The 19,901-nt window shown below is 36.8% G+C and overlaps 1 protein-coding gene across 4 annotated transcripts in view; it reads right to left on the reverse strand.

Annotated features, from left to right (window-relative positions):
* Window positions 1–19,901, reverse strand: part of Gria3 (glutamate ionotropic receptor AMPA type subunit 3) — a 288,699-nt gene that overhangs the window by 72,549 nt on the left and 196,249 nt on the right. For all 4 annotated transcript variants that reach the window (XM_070039784.1, XM_070039786.1, XM_070039785.1 and 1 more), the window contains exons 7-10: window positions 18,374–18,541; window positions 13,608–13,712; window positions 12,151–12,258; window positions 10,720–10,926 (exon numbers count right to left, since the gene is read on the reverse strand). In XM_070039784.1, coding sequence (XP_069895885.1) covers window positions 10,720–10,926; window positions 12,151–12,258; window positions 13,608–13,712; window positions 18,374–18,541 — 588 coding nt within the window. The remainder of the gene's footprint in view (window positions 1–10,719; window positions 10,927–12,150; window positions 12,259–13,607; window positions 13,713–18,373; window positions 18,542–19,901) is intronic.

The raw sequence follows: 19,901 nt of genomic DNA on the forward strand, positions 1-19,901 counted from the left end.
TGATCCTCAAATTATTTTTGGAGACGTTGACTATTAAAATATGCATTCTTATGAGGCAAGGACTTGTGAATTATTTTTGGATCAATTATTGAAAGTCAAAAATTATAGATGCCTTTCAATGTTGTTGATTATTGAATATGATATATGCAAACATGAGTGAATTCTACAGAGGTAATGTCAAGGATAAATCAGATAGTAAAAGATTAATTTATCTATTAAGTTATATTTCCTACTAATGTTTCAGATTGATAAAATAAATTTCAGCAGTGCACTATATAATTAATTCAAAGGCAGACCATACCTCTATAATATTCCCCTAACAATAGGCACAACAATTTTCTGCATTGTTTCCACTGATGTTCACATTAAAAAAACACATTGTAAAACAATTCTTTGTTGTAAAGGTTATGTACAGACAGATCACAGATACATAAGTAAGGCAATGAGTACATTTCTTTTTGAACAGTGTTACCCCCTCCCTCATTTTCTCCTGCTTCCCCCCCTCTACTCTTCCCCCCCCCACACAAGTTGTAAAGTTTGTCTCCAACCTAGTGTCTGGTGATTATCACTGTTGCATTGGTTCACCCTTTGTCCTGTCATTTCTGTGTTTCTCTTTCCCTTCCCCAAATCAGATAAACTTATATATAAGACAAAGGGTGCAGAAGTCACAAACAGTGACAACAGGCCATAAACCAAAGGAAAAAAAAGAAAGAAAAAAGAAATAACTTCAAACAGTAAATTATAAAAAACCTCTTGTTTCCATTTCTTGGAGTTCATTTTGATAAGCTTCATTTTACATGGTTATATGGACCTAGTTATTAAGCTTATTGTGATCCTCTGCTAAGAATATCATAGTGATGTCCACATTTTCAAACTTTATGACCATAATGGGTTTTAGGCTGTAGCCAGGCCTTAAAATACTCATGTAAAAAAGTGATTGTGACTAAGGAATGGTTAAGGATGGCATATCAGATAGGCAGTGAAAATACCAATTTTGATCATTTTGTGTAGATTACATACAGTTATGTCAGTTATGTTTCAACATCCCTATAAGGGGAGAATGATGATGAAATCTAAGAGTATATTTTCAAATAAATGAAATTTCATTACTATGAATTACATCTGGTAACTCAAGCCAGTTGAGAAATACTCCTTAATTAAAGGGAAATACAGTTGATAAGCAGTTCATGTTTATTGAGTGCTTTTGTATGATAGTGTTTTAAACACTCATTTTAAGTTCTCATTCCAACTAGGAGGCTGATACAATTATCATCTCTATGATAAAGATAGAGAAACGGAAGCACTGAAAGCCTGGGATTAGGTAGAGTAAGGCAGACAAAACAAACAGACGTACCTGTGTGGTGGGCAGGCATTCTACATCCTTACATCTTAGTGGAAGTTGCAGAAAGTATATGCTTATTAAAGCCAGCAGCCTACTGACCAAATCTGCCTTGGTGCCTATCACCATCGCAAACTTATGTCTTCTAAAATTAAACTCATTACTTACCATCCAAAAGTAGATTCTTCCCTAAATCTGTGAATTTAGGGAATTCCTAATCCTTGATCAGAGTCTTCACCTCTGTAGGTAATCTTGCCTCTTCATTGAAAATCAGGAAGTCCTTCTCAACATATTGCTACATTTTCATCCATTTATTATGTGAATTTCCATCTCAGTCACTTTTAAATCCAGTATACCATGAGTCCTATATTCTTTCTTCTTAAGACTCAGATCACACACACACACACACACACACACACACACACACACACACACACACACACACAAACACACACACACACACACACACACACACAATTTCTCTATGATTCTGTGTCAGTGGGTCTCAAAGTATGGTCCCTAGAATAGCTATAAAAAAGTACCCAGAACTTAGAAATATGAATTCACAGGCCACAGGCTAAAAGAAATGAGAAACTCTGGGGGGTGGGATTCAGGTGGCCTTCCATAGTTATAATGGTAGCTAAAATGTGAAAAACTGATTTATCTTATGCACTTAAAATTATACACATGCATTTAGAATTAGTAATAAAATCCATCCTTCCACCTTTTGATCCTTCTACCCCACTAACCACGTTAAATCGCTCCTTATTACCACCGATGTTCTTGAAATTATACCTTTATTATCTCTGCAGTTCAACACTGCTTTCTCCTTATACCCCAGATCTCTAGCCTTGCCAATTTTCTGAAATTATTTATTGATCTATATGCTTAATTATCAAATTCAAAGATATTCCCTTAGACATTATAACTGCTCATGCATACTGGTAGTCTTTGGTACTATAACTCTTTTCTTTGCTCTCTGATACTAAAGACTATGGATTTTCCTACCTCTTCTCTGGATTTGCTTCATAGTTATACCCTCTCAAACAAGGTGTGTTTTGTACCCTCAGAGTCTATTCATGGTGCCAGACTTAGTGATAATCAATGGAAGTTTGTTTCATGGAAAGCTCATTGAAGATTCTGCTCTTTACTTTCTCCCCTCAGTATTATCATCTAGAGCTTCAAGTCTCATCACATTGCAGCTGACTTATGAGTCTCCAGTTCCACACTGATGACTAGATAGGAGTCAAAGACAAATTTTACTGGTTTTACCCTTTTGCCTGGGGTTAAGCCTGGTCCTAGGGAATGAAGGCTGCTTAGGAGAATGAAATTGGCCAGGAAAGCTAGTGGTGTTTTTTGTTAGTAGAATCTGAATTAGGGTCTTACCATGCCAAGAGAATTCATAGGTAATGCTTCCTGTTTGCCTTGTCAATGTGTTTCCATCTTCTGGTCAGAGCATATACATATCCCTCTGCTATCATTTCCTATTTGAATATACTTAATTTAACTAGTTTTTGAATCTTGTAAGTCTAAAAGATAGTTTTAGGAGAAATTACCATATTTTGTATGGAAGGAAGAAGTAATTAGGGTAAAAAAATCAATTTGAACTGAATTTAAGGGAATTTTCAAGTACACAGAGACTCTTTTAAAGTAGGTACAGAAAGCAGTTTGAGAATCTTGATCCACTTAAAAAGAAAAAAATGGAAAACCTCAGTAACAAACACCCACCATGTGGTAAGCATCACTAAATACTAGGAAGAGGTGGCTAGACAGACAAGCGTGACTTTTTATTGTCTGGTTCCTAGGAACATTCAGCAAAAGAATAGAGTCCCCAAAGAGGTCATTTCTAGTTTATAGAGTGCTTTTAAATCACAAAGAAACAAGTAGAATCTACTCTTCTCAAGCATGTCCCTCAGCCTGGCATTTCTATCTTTTCCAAATGGCTTCTGAGGATCTTTTTCAAAGAAGTTAAAGCATGTTTATTTTGGGATAGTGCTCTCCCAGTGGAGCATGGTATTAAATCTATGCTCACTTAAGACTCATTGATGTAGTGCTGGCTCCAAAATGAGAATTCCCCCAATACTCTAGATGCTTAATAAAGTTCTATACATGGAAAACGTCGAAGGAATAGTAACAAGCAGGTACAAGAAGACTCACACAATGGAAGGGACAAGAGCTACTAATGGAGCATCAAGGACAGTCAGCTGAATAGAAGATATAGCAAGTCCTCCCATTTTTGGTATGCTGTAGAACTGGCCCATCAGTTCAGTCAGCCTTGCTCTATATCTCCACTACTCCCTCCATCTTATAAAACACAGGTGTGATGGTTTGTTATTTTAGAGCTTTGGACCTGATTGCCATAATGTATGTGGAACAGTCAACTTGATTATTAAAGAACATGGGGAGAAGCACAAAACAAAGGTCCCAAAATACCCATTTAACTCTCCTGGGACTGCCGTAGCATGCAAATGAGGGAGGTCACTTTCAAGCAAATTAAAAACTTAGGAGGCTAACACTAATGAAAAACTGAAAAAAGGCAACTCCCCAAATGGAACGCCTTTCTTGATCATTGCTCTTAATGAAAGCTGGCTGTTGCTGGGAGTGACTAAAAAGAATTATAGTTAGGTTTAAGGAGTAGGCAAAATGGACATAATAATCAAATACCTGTTTGGTAGTGTCCTGAGCTATTCTAGTAGCCTTTGCTTGTCCTGGCAAAGCAGTAGGCTAGTCATTTTAGAAACAGGTAAATAAGTAGGTGGTATGAGAGTACTTCAGGTGGCAGACAAAAACCAGTCAATGATAAAAGCTCAGGGTAAGAGTTTGCTAGTATCTGTGTGAACTCAGTAAACACAATAAATTTGACTTTTTTTTACATACCAGTAGTATACCCAGAACAACTATATTATTGGAGGTGATTTAACTTGAAGGGATTTTTAATCCTTTTCATAGATATTTTGCCAAAATGAGAATTTCATAAAGCCTAAAATCATACAAATGGGGGTTATACATTTAAGAATCTGACAGGTTTTAGGCAGAGATGGCACTTTGTAATTAAAATTGTTCTTTTTTTTTTTTTAAATCGAAGCCCAGCAATATCTGAAAGTATTTTCAGGTAAAATTTGTAACCCATATGGAGACTATGCATGAGCAGGAGCCCATCAGCCACAATTTAAAGTTCCTGGTAAATGCAAGGGAAAAGGTAGAGAGGGAGGAAAGGAAAATGTATTGACATGTATTGCAAAGGGTATTATATGTTTTCCAAGAGAAGAGGCAGGCCTCACTTGATGCCTTCATCCTCAATATACTGCAAAGCCTCTGCAGCCATTGGCACACATTTCCTTTGGAAATTTTAAATGTGTAGGAAAAAAGTTGGGAAGAAGCTAGACAATAGACTCGAATATAATTGCTGTGTGTTGGCTTGATTGGCTGTACTTTATGGGTTATGTACCAGGTATGATAGTTAAAGACCTGCAGAAACGGATGAGGCCTATTTAAATATGTATAATAACAAGCAGTGTCCCAATGGGATCTCTTATTTCTTTATTCAGAACAGATGTCTCAATCTGAATCTACTGATAGGGACTCCTTGTCCTTGGGGAGTTGAGGTAAAGACAAAGGGAAGATGAAGGACTATCTCTGGAGCTGGAAGAAGGTCTTGTGAGACTAAATTTGGTTGAAAACATTTCCCTATCTTTTTTGCTCAGAATGGCAGCATTCCATGCAGAATTAATGCTCTTTCCCGGGGTTCATATACATCATTTGAAGGAGAGGGGAACTTTTTATCAAAACAGACTTTTTCTGCCAAAACTCAGTGTAATCACCTGAGGAAGAGAAAAGAATATATGGCATCTGTTATCAGACCCTTGCTTGTCTTTTTTTTTTTTTTTAGCTGGAAGGACAGATTGACTTTCTGCCTTTCTGAATGGAAAATAAATCTATCTTAGGACAGTGACAACCCAAGAGATAATTTCTTTTAGGCAGAGAAATGTCAGTGCAAGTACTATGGATAGAATTGCCCTTTGTCCTGGAATTTTGAAGGAATCTCAGCAATATGATCTGGAATCAAGCATACCCCAACACCATCTCCATCCCCCAAGCTATCTGCTGCCTTCTTAGAGGAACCAATCTGGATAACAACTTGTGTGGTCTTTCTCTCTTTTTTGGGGGGGGGTCTGGTTGTGGGGCCTGAACTCTGGGCCTGGGAGCTCTACCACTGAGCCAACTTCCCTGCCCTGTGTGGTCTTTCTCAAAACAACCCATCGCCTTTTTACTCTCAGTTGTATGACCTAAGAACATTAAGAATATGGCAGGTGTTTATTGAGAGGCCATCTTCTTTTTAATTTAGGCTTCAATATCATTAAAGAACTTTTTCTGACTCCTTTTCTCTCAACTTTTATCTCCTCTCCAAAGGCAGAAAACTATCACTGTTTATGTTTTTATATATTTCAAGGGAAACTTGGAAATGTATACTACATAATCCTGAAGATAAAAGGGAAGTGGAATGAGTATCTTGGACAGAAAAGCTTATAGTCCAACTTGATTGTAAGCCCTCTGAAGCCAGGCAAGGATACCATATGTGACTGATAGAACATCAAGCTTCCCATGAGCTGAGAGTCTTAGTGAATTGAATCAGTATGACCATTAGAAGTAGCACTAGACTAGAGTCATGAAACCTGAGTTGCCAAACTATATGACTCTGTGACCTTGTCAAAATTCTCCTCTCATTTTTGTCATGTCTGTCTTATATTGGGATTTAGTTTTCTGATTTACCTAATGAGTATTTCTGGTGGACAGACTCAACTGGTTCTCATAGTTTTCTGTAGCATGAATTAAAATTTAGGCTGAAGGACATTTAAGAGCCAAAGTGCTTTTTAAATGCCCTCTTAAAACAACTCTTAGGGATAGTAGGGGAAAAACAAAAGAGTGGGTACACTGCTCGATAGGAAATATACTCAAAATTTTAACCCCTCTGTACAGTATCTTTACAATAAAAAATTTAAAAAACTCTCCTATTTAGGGGACATAAAAACATGTGGTTTGTAAGCTATTGGAGCTAGGACAATTATTATATGGCAAAATCAAAGCTGCAGAAAGCAGGTAGACTAAAGTCCATAATGTTCTGCATAGCTTACATAATGGGGCACATTGTGTCCTACTGACGTTTTGTCTTAAAAATAGCCTTCATAGAGATACAACATCAACTTTGATTTGAATTTCTTTAGAGGAAAAAAAACCATTTAGGAATTGTCTGAAAAAAAAGTTGATTGGCTTTTTTATTCTTTAACAAATTTAATTCATTTGCCTTTTTGAGACTGTAGGTAGATACTGAACTCTTTTGCAAAGCTATCTTCATCTCTGCCTTTCTTTATTTTTTCCCCTGATTTATTTTACATATTAAAAGCATAAGAGAAAATACCCTAAAGATAAATCAGTGTCTATCTGTGTAGTTTTTATATTCACTGCAAGAAATAATTTCCTATTCTCCATTTTTTTGCTTATTAAGTACTCTGGGAAATAATTACGAGTTTTCTGTCCTTGTCCTTAAGCAACTTGCAAACCAAAGGAGATCAGGCCTACCAAAAATGCAAGCTTGTGTTTTCATCTTTCTTCATTTCTATCATTGATAGAAAAGTTGAAAACTTCCCTATGCCAAAAGATTAAAACTTGTACATGAAGATGAAGATACATTTAGCTTATGAGATCATCCCCCTAACAGAGTTTCTGTTTGAAGCATATGGATGTCTAGTTTTTGTAGCCACAGGTTGTAAAGTAGAAGTTGCTTTCCTGTCAGTTCTTGCCAGTAATATCGTGTTATAAGCCCAGAACGCATCAAGAGAATGTTCTAACTCAGGAGAGGAAAGAGGACATTTCTTTAAGATCTTTTGCTGGCTATTACTTTTATCTTTAGTAGAAATAACAGGAGGTAAACGATAGAAATTTTTCCTCTCAAAATTTATCTTTGTGAAAATGTAGAGATTGGTTCTGAATTACTAAATAAATAAAGGGCTCTGTCGTCCTCAAGCTTTCCTTACTAACAAGTACATGAACTAGAAAGAGAAAGAGGTGTGTGAAGATTAAATGAATGCAGTACTGAGGATATATCAGAGGAGAAATAAAACCTAGTAAGAAAGCTATTTGCCATCTGAATAATGTCAGAAAATCTGCTTTATCTTAAACCACTGTGTCTCATATTTTGGTCAGTGCTAATACTAATCTATTTATAGAGTATGACGAGTTTCTTTTGAGACACTACAGAGCTCTGATCATTCAGTTTTGATGGACTTGTAGAACTTATGGAATAACATATCAGGCACTGTGGGCCAGTTGAAATTAAACCCCTAAATTTCTTGAAATGTTGTTATTGCCAAACAATTTTCTCTCCAGAATGAGTAGGGTATGCAGTGCCTTTTAAATGAATTCCAACTATCTTTCACAATAGGATGGGCCTGAAAAGTCCTATGATGGGTGGGTGGTAGAGTGTAATGATTTGAAACACATGGACATCGTAGTCAAGTATCTGGATTCAAAACATTGTGTCACAACTAGAATGTTTGTAATCCTTTCCTATGCTGAAATTGCAATTCAAAAGTTGAGGGTATTGTGTCTATAGAAGGTGGTTAAGTCATGGTACATAGCTTTCATGAATGAGTCGTACCTTTATAAAAAAAGACCTGAGGGACCTCTCACCCCTTCTACTGTGTGAACACTCAGCAAGAAGCTGCCATCTATGAGCCAGAGTAGATCATTACCAGACAATGAAATATTCCTTGTTCTTGAATATCACAGCCTCTACAAACATGAGGCTATTTTACTGCATTATAGAAGATAAGATAGTCAGTACGGGCTGTTTGGGCTTTGACACATGACTTTAGTTGAGTCTTACTGTTCTCATGAGGTTGCCTCAAAGATATGTTGTGAGGACTAAGGTATAATGTTATAAACAGTTTAACGCAGTATCAGTAACCAGGAAGGTAGATGCTAATACTAATAAGAACATGGTAGGCAATAATAATAAGAATATTACATGGTATTTTTCCAACATGAACTTAGTTTAGTTGAGAATTTGCTAGTCAGTATTGTGTGCCAGAGGTTAATTCATTAAAGCAAAAAGTGACTGTTTGCTTATATCATGTAATGTACCAAGTACAGGGAAGAGTTAAAAGTAAGATAAGAAGCTGGGCGCAGGTGGCTCACGCCTGTAATCCTAGTTACTGAGGAGGCTAAGATCTGAGGATCACAGTTAAAAGGCAGCCTGGGCAGGAAAGTCCGTGAGACTCTTATCTCCAATTAACCACCAGAAAAACGGAAGTGGCACTGTGGCTCAAGTGGCAGAGTGCTTGCCTTGAGCTGAAGAACTGAGGGACAGTGCCCAGGTCCAGAGTTCAAGCCCCACGACTGACAAAAAAAAAAAAAAGTGAGACAAGAAAACTTGGAGCCCGAGTGTTGGGGAGACAAAGGGTGTGAAAGAGGAGACTTTATCACCATCTTGTAAAGGAAGAAGTCCGAGCTCTGGGTCAAGATGTTTCAGAGTTTCTCCATGTCTTCAGAAATCATGTCATATGCTTTGCCCCTTGTTCAACCCTTTCTGTAATTAGAAAATCTCTTTCTCACTGTTGAGTTCACTTTAACCTCATGTCTAACTCAGCCCTGCCCCAGTTCCCAGGGCCAACCTTGACCTAAGACAGGAGATGATTGGCTCCGGTCCCACAGATGGAGGCTGAGTTTCAAGTTGCCATGCTGCTTGTTTGGCTAGAGGACAGTGTCCCAGTTTTGATACCTGGGGCCCAACCTCATTTTAAGCCTTAGTTCCCTTTTTGTGCCCTTATTTTTAGAAATGAGCTTCTGCCTTTGTGCTTGTTTCCAAAGGCCTGTTCCAAAAAACTTGTTTAGTGGCCCCAGCGCTCTGTAATGATTGGAGATCTGCACTATTTTCTTTCTAATTCCCTTCTGAAGCAATAGAGTCATTTTCTCGATGCCAAGTCCAATATATAGCCTGGACATTATCTCTTGACCAGCTAGGACTTCTCAGCGTATTATACTCTCCAGCTCCCTGATTTCTATATCTTACCTTTTGTCTAAAAGAGATTTATTGTTGCAAGAAATCTTTATGTGTTAGAAGTAAGCCTCTGATACCATGAGCAGACTTGGATGAGCTCTCTAGTGATTGGTTCATTTTGTGGTCAGTTCTTAACATCCAGTTCTGTTTGTCTTGGTATGCCTCCTTAGGTTAGCTAAAATATGTCATTTTTGATCACAGACCCAAACCACTTAATACCAAGTAAATGAGAATCTCTGAAGATAACACCATGCCTCTCCTAAAACCCTAATTATTGGTATACTTTTGTAATTGGCCTATGACCAAACTCTGGATCTTCCATCACTTTCTTTTAGTATTCATTGAGCTCCTACTATGTTCCAGACTCTGGGATAGTGAATTGAATCAGATATGTATTTTGTTCTCAAGGAGTTCATAGTGTACTAGGGCAGGTGAATTTGTAAATATGTCATTACAATATAGTTTCAGAAGTGCTATATCAATGTAAAAAGTTTGATAAAAAAAGTCAAGGGAAGAGGTACAAACTCAAACTGCAGGTGGGAAATAAGATTGGGGAAGGCTTTCTGAAAGAGATATCTTTTGGCTTCTGGAAAATGAGTACATGGCAGTAGATGGTTGAAGAGAGGGGAAAGTACTTCTAGGCATGCTTTAACTGAGAGCTTAGTACCTTCAGGGAACAACACATACTTTTTCTATAGTTGGAGCTTTGGGTGTGAAGGGGAAAGTATACAAGATAAAACTAGAAAAGTAGGCAGCTGCTAAAATATGAAGTGCCTTATTTGCTATGCTAAAGAATTTGAGTTTTATCCTGGTTTTGAATGTGGGAAATTGCAGTAATGTGGAGATTTGATTTGCCAAGATAAAAATAGAGACAGAGAAAACCAGTCCAATGACTGCTACATGGTAAAAATCCTTCCTCAGCACAGTGATGATGATGGTGATGAAGGGTGTGTCTGGATTTGAGAGAATTAGGGTTCACAGGACATGGTAAGATGAAGCAATGAGATGAGATGGAGGAGTTGCTGAAGCAACTATGTGTGTGTATGATTTTGCTGCCAGAGATACAGAACATATAAAGAGTAGATTTTTAATAGAGGGAAGAATGTGCTTAATGTTGCTGAGTAAAGTCTCCCAATTCGACTTTCCTTTTAGTAAAATATTCCTGTTATTCAAAGGATGCTTTTTGATAATCTACCCATACAAGACTTCAACTGTAGAACACATTATAATTTGATGAATTTTATACTTGGAAATTAAATCTCCAATCTTAATTTTGTAATTGGAAAGCATGGAGTGAATCACAAATAGAATCAAACATACTTACCCCATAGACAAGTTCCCCAACCATGCCATTCCATATTTTAGTCTCTGGATCTCTTGCACCATATTTTCCATCACCAACAATGGACAATTTGTATTTGATCCTTACATGTTTGGCTATTTCATAGGCTAAATCTACACAATAGCCTTCATAGCGTTCATTTCCTTCCAGTTGCTCATGATTCTTCTTATACATTACATATGGTGATTCCTTGGGGACCAGAGAGAAGATCAAAAGATTATTCCTATACACTTTTCTAAAAGATGGTAAATGTCATAATATTTCCTCCTTTGTGGTTATTGAGCCTTTGTGTATGAAAAGGATCTTTAATTTTTTTTAACAGTATAAGCAGAAGAGCTTCAATTAACTGTATTTTGGCCCACATATCTCTTGGAGTCCTTAACTAATGTTTTAATGAAGAAACAGTTATATTCCTTTCCAGAGTTTGAAAGAAGGACTACTTTTCACTAGTAGTCTTTAATTTATTTAAATTTGGTAGTGGTGTCTACCTTAGTTATAAGAAGGTGAACTGACTTTGATTTCTCATTTCCCAGGCAGTAACTACAACAATTTATTTTTCTAGACATATGACCTCATGTAGTACCTAGGACAAGGTGAAGATGTAATCTATCTATTTATCTATCTATTCATCCACCCATCTATCTATGTAATTTTCTTGGTATCTCTGTCTGTCTATCTATCTATCTATCTATCTATCTATCTATCTATCTATCTATCTATCTATCTATCTATCTATCTATCTACATATAGATATTTATTTAAATTAAAGGTCAACTTCAACCAAGTTTCTTTTCAGAGGTTTATATCTGTGCTATACTTATTTCTACCCTAGGTTTGTACTTCTTTCAATGAAAGCAAACCAGCTTTCAGAAAACCATTGTAAACCTAAGTGAGAATATTCTCTCATATTTTAATAATGCTTTGATTTTGTAGAAAAACTTTATGGAGAAAGCCTTGAAATGATATTATGACACAGGTAGGAGATTATTATTATAATCTCCCAATAAATTTTAACAGCAAAAAGCTGAGGCTTAGAGAAGTTGTGACTTGTACAGTTATACAAGGAAGTGGTAGATATATTACAACCCTAATCTATTCTCTCCTCCATAGAACACTGCCTCTTTCAATGATGAAAAAATTAGATTTCAAGTGCATATGAAACTTCAGACCTAGAGGTGGGGAGGAAGTAAAATGGAGAATAATGTTTGAACTGTTTCAAATTCGAGTTTTCCCCCTTGTTTATTTAAAAATGATATTTGTCTCATCATCATGGTAAAATATTTTGATAGGCTTCTAAACTGCCCTGTTAGGAGTTCTCACTGCTTGAACTTATTTCCTATTGTCAGAATAACGCGTATCAGAAGACTGAAGTCTTACTGTTCAGAAAACCCATTTCTTCTCTACTACACTTACCAGAATGGTAGTCACTACAATGGTCCGGTTCTCTGCGGATGCACTGTCATTGCTGATTTGCTGATCTGAGAAAGGCACAAACCTTTCATACTCATTCCAGTAACCAGCCTAGAAAGAACAGATATTTAACCTGGATGTCTACTTTTCACTGAAGAAATGCTGCATGAAATTTGAGTGTTATTGTGCAATGAATGTTTTTTCTGTAGTGTGAATCTTCCAGGGATTGATGCCCTGTTTCCTTCTGTCTTGCCACTTCTACCAGGAAACCATCATCAGGGCATGCATGCCATGTGTGTGCACGCGTGTGTGAGTGCACGCACACACACACACACACACACACACACACACACAGATAAACAGATGCTTTTTTAAAAAATCATTTACTCAGGAAAGTTCCCATACTCACCTCACCCTTTACTGATACTTTGTAAAGTAACCTAGCCCAGCTTTCTTTGACCTTTAAACTTTTATTGCAGAAAAATATTTTGAACTGTAGGAGGGTTGGAAGGTAGGAGTAGGGGGCTAGTGGGTATCCTGTACAAAAGACACAACATATTTTATGTGCTGGGGTTTTCTTATATGGCTACTAAATTTTCACTTCATGCTTAACAACTATTAGGTAGACAGAACTAAATTGGTCATATAAATTTCAGTATAAATAGTCCTTTTGGTGATGGGTTGGCAAAATGGGAGGATATCTATTATTCATTAATCTTTTTACAAGATCATATGTAGTTTGGATACTTGTTTACATAGATAACATACCATATCATTTGTAATTCTTTCCTTTGTTATAGGAAACTCTTAATAGCGACTTGTTTTTGTACTGATCCTGGGGCTTGAACTCAAGGCCTGGGAATTATCCCCGAGCATTTGTGCTCATTTTGGCACACTACCACTTGAGCCACAGTGCTACTTCCAGTTTTCTGGTGGTTAATTGGAGATAAGAATCTCAGTGACTTTCCTGCCTATGCTGGTTTTGAACCACAATCCTCAGATCTCAGCCTCCTGAGCCACCTGCACCTGGCTAGGCTTTTTTTCTTTAATAGCTAATTGATGATAACCATTCTTATGAACTTTCCTGCCCAGGCTGGCATCTAACCAAGATTCTCACATCTTAGCCTCCTGAATAATTAGGATTATAAGCATGAGTTACTGGTACCCAACAGTAACTAGTTTTATAGGACCAGCTTCAGAGGAAAATCTTCCTTTAAAAATGTATAGATGATGCTGTACATCACTTTTATAATAACAAAGTAAATAAAAAATTAAAAAAAATGTGTAGATGGATAATTTTGATTACAAATCCATATATCTCATTTATGCTTCTCATCCGACGAGAAGGAAAAATGGTAAGCAGAGTTTAGTTTGTGTTGTTTCCTAACACTCAATTTTTTGTATGTTGGTGTTGTCACTTTTGCAGAGAATTTGTTTGGATATTTGTTTTTGTCACTTACTTTTCGAGATCCAGAGACTTTCATTTCATATACATCAATGGTGTAATTTGTCCTACGTCCATAAGTGTCAAACTGGATGTTTCCAGTCATTCCTTGTACTTGCACCTAGTATAAAGGAAAATAAAATGCAAAACTTTTATAATACCACTACAATACTGTCTTCTAGAACTCTGGAATGGGATCCAATGACACATAATGAAATATTAGAGATTTTCCTTTTTCTTTTCTAAATAGTTTGGGCTGGTCTGGAACATTCAGCACTCTTGCATCCATCCTCAAAGTGCCCAAAGTTCTGAGATTACAGGCATTCGCCACTATGTCAGAGGAAATCTAATAAGAATTTTAATTTCAGGACATTGAAGTCTATACAGCACATCAAATCTTTACAGAGAAATGTACTCATTACCTTACTTATATAACTGCAATCTCTCTGTATATCACCTTTACAATAAAATAATATAAAATTTAAAAAATTTGCATTTTAATAGTTTTTTATTGTGAAAATATGGTACAGAGGGGTTACAATTACATGAGCAAGGTAATGAATACATTTCTTATCAAGCATTGTTGCCTCCTCCTTTGTTTTTTCCTTACCATCCCTGTCCTCCCATCTCCACAACTACACTCCCCCACCCTCGACAAAGTTGTAAAATTCGGTTTTTGACATAACATCTTGTACATTTCATTGTTGCAATGGGTCCACCTGTATCCCTATTTAAACCATTTGTTTTTTCCCTTCCCCTCCCCAAATTATACCAACATCAAATGCAGTGAAAACAGGGGTTATACCGTGGGGGAGGGACATACAAAGCAACAAAGATATCACCTTATAAATATGTTAGAAACAATAGCAAGAAAGAAAAATCACTTGAGTCCTTATCTTGAAAATCCCAATTTTTTTATTATGTTTTTTTTTGGTCCGGTCATGGAACCTGAACTCTGGGCCTCGGTGCTGTCCCTCAGCTCTTCAGCTCAAGGCTAGCACTCTACCACTTGAATCACAGCACCACTTCCGGCATTTTTCTTTTTGCTTATGGGGTGCTGAGGAATCGTACCCAGGGCCTCATGCATGCAAGGCAAGCGCTCTACCACTGAGCCACCTTCTCAGCCCCCCAACTTTTTTATCTGCAGTATTTTCTTCATACACATTTTAGTGATCACACTTTGAGTGTGAGAAGCATTTACTTAGATGATGCAGTAAGAGCTTTACCACTACTTTAGAAAGATCTAAAGCTTCTGGATACATATCTCATCTTACCACTTACTAACTAGATGACTTTGGATACATTCCCTAATATATTTTTTTAACCTCAGTGAGTGGGAAATCTACCTATCTCTCAAAGTTGGTGGAAGATTGAGTTACATGTATGTAATGTTTGAAAATATCTGGCATGTAGTAAACATTGTAATACATGCTAGATGTATTATTAGTAATCAAAATGAATTGTTACTTGGAAAAGTTACACAATTACTACCTTATTACAATGATAAGAATGACTGTTACCTTGTATTTAACTTGTTTTCAGGTGCAGACAGGTAGCAGAGAGCTAATCCCTGGAGGAATGGTTGAAAGATTGATGACATTTTTAACTGTAAAGCATCAGCAATATAGAGCACTAGGCAAGAAAGACAGAACTCCTACTGGGGATGCCAAATGCAGATTTCATGTAGGCCACTGAGTCTGGGCCTATCTCTGCTGAGAGGAGGGTTTTTACCTGTTTTATAGTTCATGGACATTGGATGAACAGCCCTCTGTAGATGGAAGTCATTATTGTTAACATCTTACTAATTTTGTGTGTAAGGTCAAAGAATTTGCTTCAAACTCAAAGAATCTGTCTTGCTATCTCAGGATAAAATGATGGACTATATTTTATCTCACTTATAGAAAATGACAAGCAGTCAAATAAGTCAGAAGTAGTAATGGGCTTGTGCTGAAGAAGGAAAAAATGATGCCAAATATTAGGAAACATTTTTTTAAATCAGTCGTTGGGCTTGAACTCTGGGCCTGAGTGCTGTCCCTCATCTCTTCAGCTCAAGACTAGTGTTCTACCACTTGAGCTACAGCACCACTTCCAGTTTTCTGGTGGTTTATTAGAGATTAGGATTTCACAGACTTTCCTGCCCGGGCTGGCTTTGAACCTCAATCCTCAGATCTCAGCCTCCTGAGTAGCTAGGATTACAGGCGTGAGCTACTGGCGCATGGCTAGGAAACAGTTTTTGTTTTTTTTTAAAGGGAAAGAGGCTTGCTCACTACTGGTAGGACACTGTGAAATTCCCATTGAAAAAGTACACTAACGTAACTGGAAAAAAGATGATGGTTTATCTGAACCAAGAAACCAAAACATTATTGCCAGCCTGAGCTTGCAAAAATTGTGAAACAGTACTTCTTAGTTAAAAAAAAAACTATCTTTGACAAGACAGTAATTACCTAATGCAGTTAGATAGAGATAGATATATCCATTTTGAGCATTGAATTCCAGAAGAATTAGGCAGGGCAGAGACAATAGAATAAGAACTTATTAAGGAAATCTTTCATTATTGAAAACACAAAGAGCTTCAATTCTTATTGAGATTCATATGTTTTCTGAGACAGGAAGAGTGGAAATATGGTGGAGGAAGTGAATATGTTCAAAGTGCAATGTGTGAATGTATGTAAATATCACAATAAACCCCTTCATGCCATAAATGTATGCTAATTCAAAACTAAAATAAAAAGAATCATATATTTCTAAAGACCCAATTTATCTAAATAGTGTTTATGAACCAGACAGTTAAGATATGTCCATGATATGCCAGACCCTATGATTCCAACATTTGGTGAGCAGGAGTAGAATTTGACTATGAGTCAAAGAGAAGTCTATTTTTTAAGGCTATAGTGTGGTATTGAACAGCAGTGACAGTTTCCCACATTCCATCTGGGAGCCCTTCTTTAATTCATAGGCCTTTGTAAGACTTTACCATAACATTTTAATCATCTATGGGTTTCCAACTCCCCTACTAGATTTAGAGCATCTTACGACGAGAGACATTCTGTTTCTATGTTCTTAACAACTGATCCAGTGGCTAGGATAGACCAGGTGCTCATATATCTATACCCAACAAGTCTCGATATCTTAGAGTCTGTGGCAGACAACTCAGTAAACCATGCTAAAGCTGATCTTTATACCACTTGCAGATTGTGAGGAGGAATAATTATCTAACTTGAAAGTGGCTTTAAGATATTTTAAAGCACTTATTTACGTATTAGCAATTTAAATGTGAGCTTCTCTGATTTCATACTTGTATACAAATATGGAGCCTGATATATACTTTGCAGGGGCTCCAGAAATATTAGCTGAATGGATGATGTGGTTAAATATTCATTAACGGACTCCTTAGGAGTCTTGATCAGGAAATGTTTTGTTTGCCAGTGTTTTTTTCAAAGAAAAGAATTATCTATTGAGAAACAACTGCGTGCTAGTCATAATGAGGGATATGTTTACAACATGCAATTTCATCTTTAACTCATGTGAAAAATGATTTCTTCTAATGTAGTAAAACATTTAGTATTTCAGATAAGCCTCCTTGTGAATAGTGCATTTTTAGGGAGGCACTGTCTACTTTTAGAAAAGGCTAATACATTCCAGAATCTCTGGAGTAATAGAAAGAGGTTAGCCTGTAGAAAGAGGTCAAGGATCCTCTTGCTGAGTGTTTGATCATCAAGACATAGTAAGCAAGGTTTCTTTCCTGGCTTATAGCTTGAGCTTTATCAGTGAGTTAGACATGCTGAAACTTTTCTGTGTAATAGTATGATTGACATTTTTAAAATACATTTTTACATTTTTAAAATATAATTTTATTGTTATTATTAAAGTCTTGTACAGAGGGGTTTCCACTTCCTAAGTCAGATAATGAGTACCTTTCTCTTTTTGGACAATGTCAACCCTTCCTTTGCTTTTTCCTAGTTTCCCCCTCTCAGCCCTACCCCTCAAGTTGATCTATTTTTGTAGCCAAATTAATTTCTGATTCTTCATTCTAGTGGCTAACTTTCTATTTTAGATGATAGTTGTTTGTGTCATGAATGGGCAGTCAATTGGAGATGTTGGCTTTTGCCCCTGGAGGTTTTGTTAATGAAACTTCCTTTTGATTCACTCACAAGGAGTTTTATATTTCACTCATCATTATGTTTTACCTGACAATACAAATCTTGTAACTTCTATGAAGGTTGAATTTAATTAACTGCTCTTCAAAATCCTGCAATGCTACCTCCAATGAAACTACACTTAGGGCATTTGCTACGGAACTGACAATGACTTAAAAATCTGCATGATGGGAGAATGAGTCAGATCTGTTTCTTGGAGAGAGACACAGAGGCTACTAACCCCTTTTGAGAATGCTTTCAACTTGGCAAATTCAAGGTAGCAGTAAGAGAGCCAACTCTACAAAAGTATGTATGTTATGAGGCTGTTATAAATTCTTTATTGCTGAGTTATTCATAACATTATATTATTATTGCCTATCTCTTTGTTCATTTGGATGTCCCAAACATCAGGATAATTAACTAGCAGTAAGATATTCTTAAACTTTTGAAGGCTTGTTTTGAATGTATGCAGTCATTTGTGAAAGGCATAGAGGCAAGATTCAGAGAGTGCTCTTGTTTGACTCGCTGAAATGGGTGGGTGATGCTGCCCCTACTGTAAATAATTAAATCTGTTCAAAGGACACTTTGGAAGCCTTGAATTACCTCCCATGCAAGAAATACTGAAAACAGTCATAGAGGGTCTTACCATTTTCAGAGCTCTCTCAATATCAATTCCTTGACTCCAGGGAACAGCAGGGTTTGCTAAGCAGTCTCCAGCACTACCTCTCCGGGACACATCTACTCGCTGCCTCCTCAGGTAGCGGAAGGCTTCTGCTATGACCAGTATTGCGTCGTGCGTCAATGCAGATGTATACTAAAATGGATACATGGCAAACAAGATATTATGACAAATGGCATACTTACAACTTGCTTTAGTTCCTCAAAATTTTCATCCATCTCTTATCTTTTCTCAAACGAAGCTGTCATCCTAATTATTTAAGTCAGGAGATCTCTCTGGGTGAACCTGACTTTGATTCATTCTAGAAGGATGCCTCTTACCTGATGTTGCATGTGTTCAGATTATTAAGATCGAATGAAAGGGAATCTGTCTCTTGCTCTCAATACTGTTTCATATTGAGTGAGTGACTATTAAGAGGCTGGGTCTTTTGTAGGGAAAGAAATATGTGGGATGTTGAAGGATGACATGTATAGATTGGAGAGGAAACAGCATATCCTAAAGCAATGCTGAGTTATTGCTGTTTGTAATAGAAAATTCAGATCTGCTGTTTACTTAGGGGAAAATGGAAATAGCTAAGTTAGACAGCTTGAAATTAATTTGGAGGGAAACATTAATCATTTCTGTCTGGACCTTGTTTTTTAGCAAGCTAGGACCTCTGGCCAGCAATAAATCAGTTTTTGTTTCCTGGGGGGTAGCAAAAACCAAAGTTAGTTTTCAATGGTAGAAAATTACAATTGTTATTGAGTTTTAAATCTGATAACGTTGACAATTTGTAGGCAACATTTCATGATGCTACTTCTTTCAGGCGAAAATACTTACTGTTCTGTTCCTTGGATATACTGTTATGCTCTATTAGAGATGAGGCCAATGACTTAATAGAAGAGATTTGATTATCCGCAATTTGAAATGTGGATGTTTTTCATTAAATGAATCAAAACAAAATATGATTTAAAAAAGCTGACCTCTATTTTGCAGAGGTGACAAATTTTGGTGAAATTTAGAATCCCTCTGACATCTTAAAAAATATCCTGGGAGGAGTTCTCATATCAAGTATATCCAAGTACAAATTGGGAGTGAATATATTGTCTCTACAGTTTTCAATTTAGTCTTCTCATGTTACTCTTCTTTCAGAAGCAAATCATCAATGATGACTACAACAACACACTTTCATGAAAAAAAAATCTTTGTTTCTGTCCAGCTCAGCAACAACACTACTTACTCTCATGTGATTTTTTATTTTCATTCATGGGGCTTGAACTCTGGACCTGGGTGCTGTCCCTCAGCTCTTCAGCTGAAGGTGAGAACTCTACCACCACTTTTCTGGTCATTAATTGGAGATAAGAGTCTCATGGACTTTCCTGCCCAGGCTGACTTTGAACTGCGATCTTTAGATCTCAGCCTCCTAAGTACCTAGGATATAGGTGCGAGCTACCTGTGTCCAGCTAGGTGATTTTTTTTCTATCCAACTGTTAGTAACTTTAATGTAGTCCCTCTC

The sequence above is a fragment of the Dipodomys merriami genome, unplaced genomic scaffold, assembly GCF_024711535.1.
Source record: "Dipodomys merriami isolate MVZ:Mamm:240054 unplaced genomic scaffold, mDipMer1.0.p SCAF_3, whole genome shotgun sequence".
Taxonomy (NCBI): Eukaryota; Metazoa; Chordata; class Mammalia; order Rodentia; family Heteromyidae; genus Dipodomys; species Dipodomys merriami.